The sequence below is a fragment of the Maylandia zebra genome, linkage group LG7, assembly GCF_041146795.1.
Source record: "Maylandia zebra isolate NMK-2024a linkage group LG7, Mzebra_GT3a, whole genome shotgun sequence".
Taxonomy (NCBI): Eukaryota; Metazoa; Chordata; class Actinopteri; order Cichliformes; family Cichlidae; genus Maylandia; species Maylandia zebra.
Window position 1 is genome coordinate 5,205,813 of NC_135173.1, and position 16,228 is coordinate 5,222,040.

Genomic DNA, 16,228 nt, shown 5'->3' on the forward strand with positions numbered 1-16,228 from the left:
AAAAAAGAAAAAGAAAAAAAAAAGGCTAGTCTTGAATGCTTTCCACATGTGAATAATCTTTTGCACCGTGAACTTTCCAAATTGTTTGCAAATTTCCTTTCCTCCTCCTGATCGTAACGCATCACAATCTTCCACATGAGCAAACCCCCAAACACTTGCTTATAACTCAAAGTGCATTTGATTATCAGCACCTGATCCTCTTAATTCCTAGACAAAATAAAAAAAGTGGGTTACCTGTGGCAGCTCGGTGGCACGGTGGTTAGCACTGTTGCCGCACAGCAAGAAGGTCCTGAGTTCAATTCCAACATCAGGCCGGGGTCTTTCTGTGTGGAGTTTGCATGTTCTCCCCATGTTTGCGTGGGTTCCCTCTGGGTACTCCGGCTTCCTCCCACCGTCCAAAGACATGCAGCTTGTGGGGATAGGTTAATTGGATAATCCAAATTGTCACTAGGTGTGAATGTGAGAATGAATGTGAGTGTGAATGGTTGTCTGTCCCTGTGTGTTAGCCCTGCGACAGACTGGCGACCTGTCCAGGGTGTACCCCGTCTCTCGCCCTATGACAGCTGGGATAGGCTCCAGCGCCCCCCGCGACCCTGAAAAGGATAAGCGGAAGCGAATGGATGGATGGATGGATGGGTTACCTGTGTTCCTGGCTAAACCAACACAAACACACAAAGGACAACGAATTTGCATTTCCATGTCGCACAACTTTAATAGAATATTTTAACTAACTGTACAAATTGAAAAGAAATATTACGCAAGTAACAAATTGTGAATAAGAACCAGTTAAGGCCATTGCTAGCACACGGTCCAATGCAGTAGATCTGAAGATGTCAACCGTGGCTCTGAGATCTGTCTAACAAGATCAACAATCTTTTTTAAAAAGAGGGAGAGAGGGGTGGATAATATTTTGCTGTCAAGTCCTTTGATGATCAGTCATCAGGCACAAGCGCCCAAAACAAATGGCCAAAATCCCAGTGAAGTATATAAAATACATTGGCACCTTCTCCCATTTGTTTTCCCACTTTCTACTGATTCAATAAGTAGACAATAACAAATACTTATATATTCTGAAACAACTTTAAATGCTGAATTAGATTACACTGTGTTAACGACAATTGGCAAACAATTTAATGAACCAGAACAGCGTCTTTCATTTTGGCTTCTTGGCAACAGGATTTACATTTTATCCACACTTTGTGTCCCAACGCTGACTCTAAATGACACTTGTTTAGCGTAAGATACATACCAGAGGTGCCATCTTATAAAACAGCCACAAAAAGCCTAGGGATTGGCCACTGCTTAACTCTGTCATTTGTGAGGAGAATATTCAGACTGGATGTGAGGCCTGGGCTGGGGGGGAAATTCAAGATTCTTTCAAGTTTTGTCTTTCATGTCAAACATTGTAATTTAAAAAAGTACTCTCACCAAGCTGTTAAAACAAGAGCAAGGAGCATTTCAGGGGTGACTGAAGAAAATGGAAATATATAACCACATGCTTGTCTCGTGATTGTAGTTAGTGTGCTCAGTGTAAATGCTTGTTTACTCCACTACATCCGAACAGAAGAGAGCACTATCAATGCAGAACATGAATCTTCAGTCTGAACATGTTTTTAAAAACAAAACAAAAACAAAAACAAAAAAATAAACGACAACAAAACAAACAAAAAAAAAAATTGGCAGTATTCACGTTTTGTTAACCTGCTATGCTCAAATAAGCTTTGAGCCTATAACTGCAGATGGGCCTAAAGCGTTCCCCAAAATGCACCGTATCACATAGCTGCATGACACCAGAATAAATAGTCCAATGACATGACAATGAACATTTAAAAAAAGTAAATTAAATTGTATGTCTCTTAAAAAACACTAAACAAATGATAACAACCCCAGTGAAAGATTAAGTCAAACTTGTTCAGCAGTTTCCTGGTAAACTCACATCGTGTTGGTGTTTAAAAAACCCTGAGTAACTGACCGATTTCCATGAAAACTAAAGTTTGGGATCCAATCCTTTTTTGCTTATTTTTAAACACTTTCATCTAATAATGCTCTGAGTTTTGCAGTAGTAACCTACTCCATATTATTAAAGACAACTGTTCCTATATGATACCATGGCAATTTACATAGAGTCAAGTCACTTTATGCTTTGGGCTGAAATGAAGCCAAATAAACGGGACGAGATGGGCGCAAGACAAAAGAAAAAGAAGTCATGCACATAGTAAAAAACGCAGTTTGGTTTGCGTTCTATTGCGTTCAGGTAAGAGTTTGTAAAAAGGCGGAGCCTGTACAAGTAGTAGGACTTGCTGATTGGTTAACAACTGATTTGATGGACAGCAGGTCTCCACCTCCCCTGATCACCAAGGTTACTGCTGTTTGCACTCAGCCGGCTGGGGCTGTTCTTTCTGCAAGGAACAAAGACGAAAAAGAAAAAAAATGAAACGAGACAGGCAATGAAACTGCTCAACATCAGCTAGCTAGAAAGCAACTGCAAAAGAAAGAAAGCACCTTGTTTGGTACAGCAAAGGGAGGATTGTTAGAAACCTGGAATGGGTCTAAAGCAAGAAATGTAAATAGATGGAAACCAGCATGACTAAGAACAGAAGCGATCTACTCAATATGTAAACTGGGGGTCCTAAAGAGGTGGGAATGTTAACAAAAATTAAAGAGGTAAAGAAGAAAAGGAAAGCAAGAATAAACCAAAGCCACTGGACGAGCGAGTGTGATGTATGTGGGACGCCATCCTAATTTCTCCCTTACCTAGAAATGCATGGGGTGAGAATGTTTGATTATGCCTGTAAGGGAGAGGGGGTAATCCAGGGGAGGGAGAGACAACAGTATGAAGTTAAAACATTACATTAAAAAAATAAATGACAAAAAAAGCAGTGAAACATTGCTATTAATGAGCACCATGAAGCAAAAAACAATGGGTGATGAGGTGGTATCCGGGAATGGGAAAAAAGATAAAATAAAATTTAAAGACAAATTTATAAAAATAACACTACTAACTTATTACATGTTTTCAGGACACATTGTTTATGTGATAGTCCAGTGTGGTGGAGGAAGTATGGAGTATAGTGATCTTAACTACACCATCTGTTATCACGTGATTTAAAAAAATTTTTTAAATCCGATAGCCTGAAAGAAATGAGACGTAACCTGTATGAACAGGTCACTCAATCAGCAGTTTTCCAGCACAGGACATTATACAACTGCACTGCAGTGAACAGATGACTCAAGAGAAAGTAATGGTCTCCTAAAACAGCTACTTGAAATATTGAGATCTTGAGGCTCTGGTGATAAAATATATAACCAGTGTCTCCTATATAACCAGAGCTTCCCCAAAGCAGTCTAACAACATTGAGATTGTTAGGGCTTGAAATTGAAGCCAAATCCTGACAGTCAGGTTTGTGCAGCCTGTGCATTTACAAGAGAAAATTAGAAACCAAAGTCAAGGAACTGTCATATTGTTTTTTTAAGGCGACTGTTTACATAACAGGACATTGACACTCTGCTAAAGTAACTCTCAGCAGGACTGCAACACAGCTACAGGACTCCCTTGAAAAAGAGGTCTTTGATCTCAACGGGACATTCCTGGTTAAATAAAGGTTAAATAAAAAATAAAATAAATACAGATGGAAAAAGGATCCAAAGAACTCTGCTTTCTTCACTTAGTAAAAATGCTAAAAACATAATAAGAATAGCTTTGCTATTGTGTGCATTACAAATTGGAGGCACAAAATTAGAGGTTCCTTTAATCCTGCAGGAGTTTGCGGACCCTCATTAAGAACAGAGTAAACGACACTACTTTACATGAACATAACAGTGATCAAGCTGGTGCAAATCCCACACATAAGCTTGTTTCTACCACTGACAAAACATTTTACCATCCATATGCCAAACTTATGGGATATATCAAAACTTTGACTTACTAAATTAAACTTTTGAGGACCTAACGGTTCAAATTGTGATAATTTACAATGATAGGGAAGGAAGTGTAGGGTGCAAACAGACCTTGGGATCAAAGTCTCCCTCATCATCATCGTCATCACCTTCCTCATCTTGTTCCTTAGACACAAACAGAAAAATGACACTTAAACATGCAAGAAATACTTAAGAAAATGTCACATTTATAGTAACTAGTATCATTTAAATGTTTTGAGGTGGTACACTTTAATCCCTGTGTGAAAGTCAGGGGCATTTCTTAAGATTTCAAGTGTTTGTCAGTGAACAAATAATTACCTCCTCTTCTCCCTCCTCCAGCTCCTCCTCTTCAAACTACAAAAACAAAGAAGGGGAAAAAAACCAAAGCATCAAAGTCAGTCTGCAAATATCCAACTTGTGGCTTCAGTTTTTTATATGGTCGTGTATGAAAGTGCATGCGTCTGAGGCAAAAACTCACGCTCTCGTCATCTTCCAGGGCCTCTCCAGTGAAATACAGCACTGCTCTGGGAACTATTCTTTCACGGAAGAAATGACCAATCTCAAAGTCTGTGGCTAGGGTGAACTCAGAGTCTTCATCCTATAAAACAAGAATAGAATAGAGCGTTATCACACAAATCTGACAGATTGAACAGAATGTAATACCTAAGAAATGGTGCAATAATGCGGGTCAATGCTGGGCTCAGATCTACCCCCCGTCCCAATCCCTTTTTGTCCCCCATAAACCCCCCACCAGAGCGGCCAAAGGTTCGCCATCGAGCCCCACCCTCAACAGAGCAATCGAAGTCACATTGCCCAGCCTCGCCCCCCTTAGTTACTCTTCATGCCCTGTCTCCGCAGTCTGATGTGTGATGTGTGAAGGGTCCGGGATGTGAGGATTATGGCAGTGATGACTTTTCCCAGGAGAAGCTGGGACCCTGTTTACTAGAAGGTTTTAAAATTTCTGTACTTTTAGGTGACAGGAGACATGTGGCCTGGTCAAAACACAGAGAGCTGCACTCTAAAAGATCTTTAAACATAGTAAACATACCTTGTGTGCCACAGACTGCTCCCAAACACGAGGGGACAAGTAATACCTCTAAAACACTTAAGTTGGCTTTATTAAACATTAGATCTCTAGCTGGGAAAACATTTTTAATTAATGATTTAATCACTGAGCACAGCCTTGATTTTATGTTTTTAACTGAAACTTGGTTGGACCAAAGTAACAGTGGAGCTGTTCTCATCGAGACGACCCCTCCTAACTACAGTTTTATCAGTGAGGTCAGGGCGAGCAGGAGAGGAGGAGGGGTTGCGGTCTTATTTAATGAATCATTTCAATGTAAGCAGCTATCTCCTGGAAGTTTTCAGTCTTTTGAATATGTGGCTTTACAGCTGAAGGCCCCATCCAAAGTTGTGTTTCTTAATGTTTACAGGCCTCCCAAATACTGCACAGACTTTTTTAATGACCTCAGTGAACTGCTGTCTGTGATCTGTGTTGATTTTGACTGTGTAATTATTGCTGGGGATTTTAACATTCATGTGGACAACCCTCAGGACAAAGGGACTAAAGACCTGAGTAACACTCTGGGCAACTTTGGGCTGACTCAGCATGTAACAGAGGCCACACATAATAGAGGACACACTCTTGACCTACTGATCTCCAAAGGCCTGAGCATTTCAAAGGTTACTGTGTCTGATGTGGGCCTGTCTGATCATTACTGTGTTTTCTTTGAAAGTAAAATCTCAGCCCACACAAATATATCAACAACAGTGATCACAAAACGGTGTATAACTGAACACAGTAGTGCAATTTTTAACCAGGTCTTCCCATTAACACCTGACCTGCCCAGAGGGTCAGTCAATGAGCTCGTCAATAGCTTCAATGCTAACATGTTAAATGTAATGGACACTATTGCTCCCATTAAGGTGAAGGTTATCTCTGGAAGGAAAAAGTCTCCATGGAGAAACTCCACACTGGTGAAAAATGAAAAAAGAGAGTGTAAGAAAGCTGAGCGCAGATGGAGAAAAACAAACCTCCAGGTTCATTATGACATCTATAAAGAGAAACTTCACAATTATAATTTACAACTGAGGAATGCAAGGAGGTCCTACTTCTCTGACATCATCACTAAAAACAGCCATAATGCTCGGGTCTTATTTTCTACAGTTGACAGGCTAACAAACCCTCCTGTGTCAGTGGCAGCTGAACTTCATTCGACCATGGCCTGCAATGACTTTGCCAAATTCTTCACTGAAAAAATCCAAAAAATTAGACAAGCAATTGGTACATCAACAGCAGATCCAGGATATGTACTGTGTCCACCAAAAAACTGTTTAAACACCGTGAAACAGTTTCAACCTATTAACAGCAAAGACCTGGAGGACATCTTAGGTCAACTGAACTCCTCCTCCTGCTGTTTAGATGTCCTGCCAACAAGTTTTTTCAAAAAGGTCTCAAAGACTTTAGAGTCAGACCTGTTACAGATCGTCAACTTTTCCTTAATGTCAGGTGTGTTTCCAGAATCACTAAAAACTGCTGTAATCAAACCTATACTGAAAAAGGACAATCTTGACAAGACACAAATGAACAACTACAGGCCGATCTCAAATCTCCCATTTTTAAGTAAGATCATTGAAAAAGCAGTTTCTCAACAGCTCAGTTACTTCTTAAAACAGAATAATTGCTACGATGCCTTCCAGTCAGGTTTTAGACAGAACCACAGCACTGAAACCACTCTGACCAAAGTGTTTAATGACATATGTCTGAATACAGACAGCGGAAAAATGTCAGTCCTAGTTTTACTGGATCTCAGTGCAGCATTTGATACAGTTGACCACAACATATTACTCAAACGACTGGAGAACTGGACAGGTCTTTCAGGAACTGTACTAAACTGGTTCAAAACATACGTAGAAAACAGGAAATACTTTGTATCAATAGGTAACTTCACATCTGAGCAGACAAGTATCACATGTGGAGTTCCCCAAGGTTCCATCTTGGGACCCCTTCCGTTTAACATCTACATGCTCCCACTGGCACAGATTATAAACAACAACAAAATAAACTATCACAGTTATGCAGATGACACACAAATATATATCACAATGTCACCAGGAGACCGAGGCCCTGTACAGGCTCTTGGTAAATGCATTGAGGAAATCAATGACTGGTTGTGCCACAATTTTCTCCAGCTAAACAAAAACAAAACTGAAGTAATAGTCTTTGGCGCCAAAGAAAAACGATTACAGGTCACCAGAGAACTTCAATCTATACATCTAAAAACCACAAACCAGGCGAGAAATTTGGGTGTAGTGATGGATGCAGACCTAAACTTAGAAAAACACATTAAGACAATAACAAAGTCAGCTTACTATCACCTCAAGAATATATCAAGGATAAAAGATCTGATGTCTCAACAGGACCTGGAAAAACTAGTCCATGCATTCATCTTTAGTAGGCTTGATTACTGTAACAGCATCTTTACAGGTCTACCTAAAAAATCAGTCAGACAACTACAGCTCATTCAGAACTCTGCTGCTCGAGTCCTCACTAAGACCAAAAAAGTGGACCACATCAGTCCAGCTCTGAGGTCTTTACACTGGCTGCCTGTCCGTCAGAGGATAGACTTTAAAGTTCTGATGCTGGTCTATAAAGCTCTGAATGGTTTAGGACCAAAATACATCAGTGACCTCCTGACCCAGTATGAACCATCCAGATCCCTCAGGTCATCTGGATCCGGTCTTTTATCAGTTCCCAGAGTCAGAACCAGACACGGAGAAGCTGCATTCAGCTTTTATGCTCCTTATATCTGGAACAAACTCCCAGAAAGCCTCAGATCAGCTGAAACACTCAGTTTATTTAAATCCAGGTTGAAGACTCACCTGTTCTCAGCTGCATTTGAATAAAGCACCAAATCCACACTTTAAGCTTAAATTTCAAAACTTACATTTAACTACTGATTTTATCTACTGTTCTGATTTTATCTGTTTTGATTTTATATACTGTTGTTTGTTTGTTTGTTAATTAGTTAGTTAGTTTATTTGCTTGTTTTATTCAATTTTAAATCATGCTTTTTATTTGTTCTTGTTTCTAATGTCTCTGTAAAGCACTTTGAATCACCTTGTTGTTGAATTGTGCTATACAAATAAACTTGCCTTGCCTTGCCTTGCCTTTATGAAGAACATTTCAGCAACATTATACTCACCATTTCTCCATCTGGTGGAGCTGCAAAGAAAAAAAATGTATATTAACACACTGAATCAAAGCGATGACAGAAAGGATTTAAACGGGACGAGAGGGTAAAAATAAGATTCATTAAAACAAAGGCCAATATCAATGGAAAGATTTATGGGATTAGCTGAATTTCACATAAGGTATGAAGACCCAGTAGGTTATCAATGACATCACAAAGCGAGGTTATCATACACAGGAAGTGACAGCCCATGAGCAAACACTTGTGCTCCACCACGCTGACTAAAAGCGACATCATCTGATCCTTCCTGTTCTTTGAACAATTCTGTATTAGAGGAAACTGAGACGTTACACTTATGAGGCTGTGCCCACACTGGTGAGTGTTATGTACATCTGAGTGGTCAAGTTTTATAGTACATTATTATTTGCAAATTTTGTACCTGTCAGGTCAATATTATCATGTTTACATGACAGATGATTTTTTACAAGTTTAACAGCAGAACCCCAACAGTCTTACACTTTAAGATTTACAACTAGCAGTGCTAGTCTTGGAAGGAAAATAGAAATTTATCCAGAGATTTTTAGTGAAGCATGCGATTTAAGCGCAACAGTATTTTTGGTATATAAGACTATGCATGTAGGGCTGCAATGAATCATCAAGTAATTTGATTATAACAAATTTGACACAAATTCTTTCCTTCGATGTTTCGTTTAATGCATAGCTCTGTAGCGCGTCAATGTGTTAAACGCAAATGGGAGCTTTTTACCCATATGTACAACTAAAAACAAACCTGCAATACAAACTTATTGAGAAGCAGCGTGTGAATAAAAAAAAACAAACTTTTACAACATTAGGTCAAACAACCTCCAGTTTTTAACAAAAATACCAATAACACAACATCAGCAGTGATGATGACATTGACCCAATTTAACGGAAGCTCTTTACACAATGCAAAGAGCAAAGAGGCAGAGCCGTTACAGAGACGGTGAGCTCAGGGTGAGCAAAAGAAAATGTGTTTCTAGCGTCCAAAACAGCAGCGGCGTTTCTGTGATCACCATTAAAAGCAGTACTAGGAAAAAAAAGCTAGCAGGAGTCCTTCATCAAAGCACCTGATCAACAAACTCTGATGTGAAGAAAGGCAAACTTTGTAGCTGTTCCATCCACCACCATCTGTTTAACACAGCGAGAAATCCACAGAAAATATTACATTTTTATGATTTATATCATTGTCAGGACGATAAATGTCTTATATCGGGATATGAGATTTTGGTCATATCGCACAGCCCTACTTGGACTGTTTGAGATTATTTATATATATTTTTTATTTATTTTTCTTTAAAAAATAAAATTTCTGTATAGCATGTATACAATCAAAGGGTTTAGTTGTTCTTATTGACCTGTGCTTTATCTCTTTATTATAATATTTATTATTGCACATTACTGAGACAAAAGTACTTCTTATCCAATTACTCAATAAATTACTTGATTACTAAAATAATTAATAGCTGCAGCACTATATTCATGACACTTGGCATAGTTCAGGTCTGCTTATAAAGAAGTCCCACACGCACGCGCACACAAAACGACAGTGTAACTACTGAGAATAAGCTTCCTCCTAGGGCAGATGGAGATATCAAGCTTTATATTAAAAGTTGTATTTATGACATGCAAAACTACATGTATAGTCAAAAGCCAACATTTTCTCTGGCAACTATTTACCAATAAAAATTTTCAAGAAATCAAAATCTTGATATGTCAATGAGGTGCACAGCAGGTAAGTCACATGCAGCATTTGTGCATGTTCACATGAGCTTTGAATGATAGCCTATCTACTAATGGCCATTCTGGCCAAAGAGCTGCACACCCAAGCACACTTGACAAGGAGGTATTTATATCCACTAGTCATACACCAAGACTATGACTGAACCAGTAGGGCAAACATTGGTGCAGCCAACGAGTAATCAGGTCACCTCCTCAAAGTCAGAATAAGTCCGGGCATGTCAGACAGGTAAGCTGTCTATACAGGAAAGACGACACAGTCATTGAAGGTGTATCCTGCCCTGACTTAATGATCTTTTGAATAAGAATATCAAGATTTTTTTCAAGATTTGCCTAACTGACACTTTATTATTCACCTGATGTTTATTCAACTGAAACTGACCTGCCTCGTTTTTAAATGAGGCAACTGTTTCAATAAGGTTGCCTAATATCAGAATGGTTTGATTTGTTCATTTAAATTAAATTAACACCAAATTAATTTAAACTCAGCAAGCTAAATGCCTTAAAAAAAAAAGAACCTATGGTACTCGGAATACAGTTAATATTGTTTAAAGAACCTAGAGTGCCAGCTCTGTTAAAATTAGTTATAAATAATAACATCAATAAACTACATGATGTCATTAAAAGGTGGTGGTTACCTTAAACCTAAAATTTTTAATTATCTCTTTATCAGTCATTAAAGTCACTGTTTAGCATCACAGTAACAAGCCTTTCAAGCTGGAAAATAATGGTAAAACCAAAGTTTATAAAAGTCCCAAAGCTGACTAATGAACAGCAGCAACAGCTACACTGACTGATACACCTACTCATGGCACTGTCTGAACAATTTCAAAAAGTGATTCTGCTGCCACCTGCTGTTCACTTTAGTTGAATACATGATTAACAGCTCATATTATGTGCTTTTTTTAAACTACCTGCATGTAAACAGATGCTACCAGCCCATTAAGTGTACCCATTTCTTGCAACATAAGCAAATTTCTGAGTGGAGGTTTGGCAGATCTGTACACAGTTCTCAACTTGTGGGGTTTTTTTGGGGGTTTTTTTTAATTTAAAGAGAGAAGTATCTTTGAGAGTTCCTGAGAAATCCCAAACATTATGCGTGTCTGTGTGCTCTCACCTTTAACAGGATTAAAGAAGTTGAAGAAGGAGTCATTGGGGAGCTGTTTGGTAACAGTGCGGACAGTGCCACGCCCTTTATGCTTCTGCTTCTTCTTAATGGTTTTCACTGTCACGTCCTTCCCCTTGTGCCAATCTATCTGACAGCTAGAGAGAGGAAGTATAAAAAAGTGAGAGGCGGCAAAAAGCAAATATGCAAGAAAAAGGCAGAAGTTGGAAGGCCTGCTAAGAAGAGGATGATATGTGGGATGCAGAAACAGATTTATATAGAAAATACAAAAAAAATAAATAAATACTGCACAAACCACACATCTATTTCTGAGTTAAAACTTAACATCACATGTTTACCACAGTTTGACAACCATATGTATTAAGCTCTGGTTCTCACCCCTCACAGTCAATGATCTCTGGTCCTTCAAATGAGAAAGGATCTGAGGGATCAGGCTCTGACTTCATCTTGTAGACCTTAGTGAGAACTGCATTGTTGAAGTAACCATTGGGCTCAAAGTGGAACCCTAATGTAAAACTCTAAGAAAGAAGGAACAAAAGGATAATTTAACACAACGACTTAAATCTTGCCCAAGTAACTAATGATAATCGACCATAATTACAGTCACTGGCAGACACTGACCATTGGCTCTCCAGGCTCAGAAAACTTGACTTGAATATCTTTCAGGTGTTTTAGGATGGGCTCATCATGCTCCTGTCACGAGATTAACAGACAAGTCAAGTACTATTCATAAAGTAAGTGAAAAGGGAGAAGAGGATCATCAGTCACTGAAATGTACCTGTAGCATGTCACTAAGCATGTCCACACTCTTGAATATAGTGAGCCAAAACTCAGGGATGCCTTTTGGGTCTTCTTCTGGTGTGGCTTCCTCTTTCTTTGCATCCTCAATAGCAGCTTTTTCCTTTACTTCCTCCTGTAAGGAGTTGACAGAGCGATAATCAACACTCACTGTTCACAAAAATCTATATTCAGTCGAACTAAGATCATGATTTATTACCAAATTATCAGACAGTTCACACTGCAGCAAGATTACATTAAAATGTGGTATCAGGTTCTAAAGGAAAATCAAATTTGTACTTACAGCTAGCTCCTCCTCTTCGTCTCTGTCACTCTGCCACTCACACTCCTCATCTGTGGGTTCCACTGTTCCTGTGACGATATCTCGTCTCTGTGATAGACATTATGGTGAAGTTAAACATTTTTAACAGAATTTTCAATATATTGATGAAATATAACTATGCAGGCAAACGTTAATTTGGCAAGCGTGGATTATTTTCAGCTTGCAGACTGACACCAACACCATTTGAGAGAGAGACTGACACACACTCACACGACATGCACACAGGACAGGTGCAGCAGGATTACAGCTGCCAGTCTCCAGCGTGATTAAGAATGGCAGACTTCTTGTCCCTATCTCTGGAAATAGCCTTGACTGACAAAGGACAGTCGACTACTTGGTGCAGCAGTTTTCAATTTAGCACAATGGATGCAGCCTTGCTGACCTCTGATTAGGCCAGAGACATACTTAAACACCCATTCGTATAGGAAACACCACAAGTGATCCTTACAGATTTGTTCAGTTTTATATTTAAAGCTAGCATTTACTCTGTTTGCATTAACACATAAAGAGTAAATGAAAATATCTGCCTAGTGTTACGTAAAATAACTTTAAGGAAATGTGTTAATAAAAACAAAATCTGTTGTACCTTGTCAAACAGTGGCTGATAGAGAGCAGCATATTTCCTCTCAAGCTCATGAACCTCCTCATAGAATTTAGCCTCTATGTTAGCACATTGCACCTGTAGTCTTTTCAAGGCATGCACTCGCCTCTTCACTGCTTTGGGAAGCATGCTATAAGGGAAGAGAAACATAACAAAGGGTCATTAGAAAATGATGAAGGAAAATTTCTTACAAGAAAAAATGTAATCCTAAACATTTGTTGAGAGTCTACAACAAACTAAATCATGTTTTTGTTTTTAGGAGATTAAACAGGGATTTTATTTATATGTACTGCATAAAAAAAACAAAAAAAAAAAAACCAACTATCAGCTGTAGGAAATTACTCAATAGTGTCAGTTATCAAATTCATCTGCTGACTGGAGCAAGCCAACAATCCAAAAACTCGCTTTGTTGTACATGTGAAAGGTTTTGTTTTATGCCATGCATAACAGCAGAATAGTTCACTGTACTGAATAATTTCATATGATTTTACATTAGTGATTCTGCATTTTTGAGCATGCTGTCCAAATGGAAATTTAAGTAATTTGCAAACTTTTGGCTCCTTAGTGTCAAATGCCAAGAAAAATGTCAATGAGATATGTTCTGTGCCACACAAAGGTCAATGCAAGGGGGAAATAAATCTTCAAGAATTATTTAGTTACAATTAGCCTTAATGTTTTAAAAGTTGCAATTCTCTTGAATTGACATCTACAACGCTCAATGATGTGAACAATAAATTTTAATCATGAGTGTTTTCATTTTCAGCATATCTAAAAACGTAATCGAATCACAGTTCAGTTGCACTGACCTTTCCAAGAAGTGGAAGCTGACAGGTCTGTCCACCTGCCCACTTGGATTTTGCATCCCTTGATCCCCTTTACCTGCCAAACCAGCATACAACATTAGTAGAGATGTTCATCTCAAAACTATGATAACAAAAATGTGTATTAAATGTAATTACATGTAATATTACTTTAATATTTAGCCAATTGCAACCTTGTTGTATACAATATAAGGTAAACCAATCAATAAAACAACAGTCAACAAATACTGTGAAATAATGGACTAGTTAACATCCCTAGCCCTTGTCTTGGAATAAAGCAGTTACTAGCAATATAAAACCATGTTTGATATGGTTTTATAGTAACAGCTTAAAAAAGTCCACAGACAGCCAGAGAGAGAGAGCCAACCTCTCCACTCTCCTATTTTATTTGTTTATGTCTTATGCTTTTATGAAACTTCTTGCTTTTATGTAAAAGCAAGAAGCAAACTTCTTGCTTTTATTCTACTGTGTACAGCGACCTTGAGTGTTTTGAAAGGCACTTTCAAATAAAATGTATTATTATTATTAGCCAAAACCTTAAGCCCGTTAAGAGAAATGTTATAGTCAATGGTAATAAAGGCAGTACAGAGGTCAAACAATGACAACAATGCCCTACATTAGATCCCATTAGAAGATCATTTTAGATCTTCAAAGGGGAAATCTCAGTGGAGTGCTGATTTGGAAAAAGCTCATGAAAAGGACATTTGTAATATGCATAATGAGGATCTGATTTCATTTTTCACAACTTTTTCTAACAATTTGCCAACAAATTGCATATTTGAAGTAATAATTGCTGGAAGAGCTGGCATTAAGACTTTTTTTTTTCCACTGAGTAATGGAAAAACTTACTAAACATACATACCTTTAACAACCAACAGGTACAGAGTCAAATCAAGTAAACAAATCTCATCAGATGCATTACTTTAACGTGGCCAGTGGGAAAAATATAAAAATTATTTTTACCTTTATTGGCTTCCATGACCAAGTGTCAGCTCCTCCCTCTGTTTAGAAGTATATGAGATTATATAAGCCATGTAATCATCGTCAGCAATTAAAGTGAGTAAGTAACTTATGGAAGTAACACCAAAGTGAATGATGAATACTGTCAATTGTATCTCATCAGTGAGTCCTTGTAAATTAGAGAAGCTACTGAACTGCCAAAAATAACCTGCGCTGAAGGCTTATAATTAAAACCGATGCAGAAGAGTGACAGGCAGACCAGCTGAGCTAACTTTCACCGATCTACAGCAACAGCAGTGTTGAGCAAGCGCAGGCCGATGACGCATTGACATGCTAACAGCAGCTGGGCTAAGCTATGTCAACCAAAGTTAGCATCTCTCCATTTTTAACAAGTGTAAAATGACCAGCGCTGGTTATGGCCATCAGGGAACCTCTGGGCAACATCTAATGAAAGTGGACGCTAACATCACCTCACGTACAAACACATAGGTGTAATCACTTAGTATGGGCGTGCCAAAGATCTGACAGCAGCTAACCGGGTTAGCCAGCTAGGTAGCAAGAAACTACCAGCCAACGTGCTAAGAACAATGCTTGGGCGAGGACAAAGTGTAAGGGTTACTATTTTAGACTGTCGCCAGTTGGCTGAAGACAATCAGAATGGGGAGGCAGAGCAGCAGTGCTGTACAATTCCATTATGTATCTCGACGGATAACGGTACAACAGCTAGCCACTACCGACCGCATTGACAAGCTAATACCACCTAGCTTCGGCTAGCTCGCGCGTGAATTAAAAACACCAGTCAGACAAAAGTACCGTGAAGACAGTTTACCGGCGGTCCGCCGGGCTCATTAGATAACTCCGGCTGCAAAAGTAATACTCCAACATGGAAACATATGCTAAAATTAATGACAAATCTTTGCTTACTGACTGTTTCAGCAGTCTTACCTCTATATGAGCGGAATCTCGCCAGGCGCGTCGCTCACGCGTATTCGCTTCAATCCGCACGCCCGAGCGACACACATGCTCCAGCTTCTTGGATTCTGATTGGACAGCCGGCGAGAGCGAGCTTGGTGCTACATTTAAGCACTGCGTTGCAAAAATGTCATTTTTGGTAACACCGATCACTTATCTACCTTCACTTGTGCTTCAGTCATCCTGGGTTTCTTAAACAAAGAAGTGTTTTCATGATTACTATGTAATCTAATTCTAGAAACCCCTATCAGGGTTTGATAAAAACATAAACAAACAAACAAACAAGCATTTCTTGAGAGTACATCTTGTGTACGTGCAACACAAACGCACATTTCTTTCTTTCCTTTCCACATTTCATACCAAAAGACTTGTTTTCTTGTCAGAACAGTGTCATCATCTTCTGTGCACATTTGTATGTATGTATGGGGAAGTTAAGCATGCTCACAGGATCATTACTTTTAAAAATGCAAATGTTCTTGCATGCACAAGTTCTTATCTTGCACCCAGAAGATAACAGCTTGTGGAACAATGAATATAAGATTTGCATGAAAACTCCTATACATAGTGTCCAGCCTGCAGATGTTTCATTAGACAAGATAAATACTCTCTTGATAAATGCTTTCTGAAATGATCATAATGTCTCACAAGAGCCAATTAAAAATCCCACATTGGTGTCTGTCCTGGCCTGAGTTTTATTTGATGGATATTTGGAACCATTTCAGCCTTCATCTACACATC

The 16,228-nt window shown here is 38.7% G+C and overlaps 1 protein-coding gene across 4 annotated transcripts; it reads right to left on the bottom strand.

Moving 5' to 3' along the window:
• Positions 1–686: 686 nt before the first annotated feature.
• nap1l4a (nucleosome assembly protein 1-like 4a) lies at positions 687–15,581 on the bottom strand. Of its 4 annotated transcripts, XM_012922498.3 has the most exons (15): positions 15,464–15,581; positions 14,522–14,559; positions 13,544–13,616; positions 12,723–12,867; positions 12,098–12,184; positions 11,795–11,929; positions 11,638–11,709; positions 11,395–11,534; positions 11,008–11,153; positions 8,124–8,143; positions 4,397–4,516; positions 4,237–4,272; positions 4,009–4,062; positions 2,755–2,789; positions 687–2,399 (listed from the first exon to the last, which is right to left on the bottom strand). In XM_012922498.3, exons 2-14 carry the CDS (start codon positions 14,535–14,537, stop codon positions 2,784–2,786), a joined length of 1,050 nt encoding a protein of 349 aa, XP_012777952.1. In that variant the 5' UTR covers positions 14,538–14,559; positions 15,464–15,581; the 3' UTR covers positions 687–2,399; positions 2,755–2,783. The 4 variants fall into 4 exon arrangements, with proteins under 4 accessions (XP_012777952.1, XP_004563418.1, XP_004563419.1 ...); XM_004563361.3 differs by lacking the exon at positions 2,755–2,789; XM_004563362.5 differs by lacking the exons at positions 2,755–2,789; positions 15,464–15,581 and adding an exon at positions 15,348–15,455.
• Between the last annotated feature and the right edge of the window lie 647 nt (positions 15,582–16,228).

What these genes read in the sequence shown, in the direction of transcription:
- nap1l4a (XM_004563361.3), bottom strand. An exon ending in CCCTGGAAGATGACGAGAGC is followed by an intron (nt 4,273 to 4,396) that starts GTGAGTTTTTGC and finishes TTGTTTTTGTAG; the next exon opens with TTTGAAGAGGAGGAGCTGGA. An exon ending in TGGAGGAGGGAGAAGAGGAG is followed by an intron (nt 4,063 to 4,236) that starts GTAATTATTTGT and finishes TTTGTGTCTAAG; the next exon opens with GAACAAGATGAGGAAGGTGA.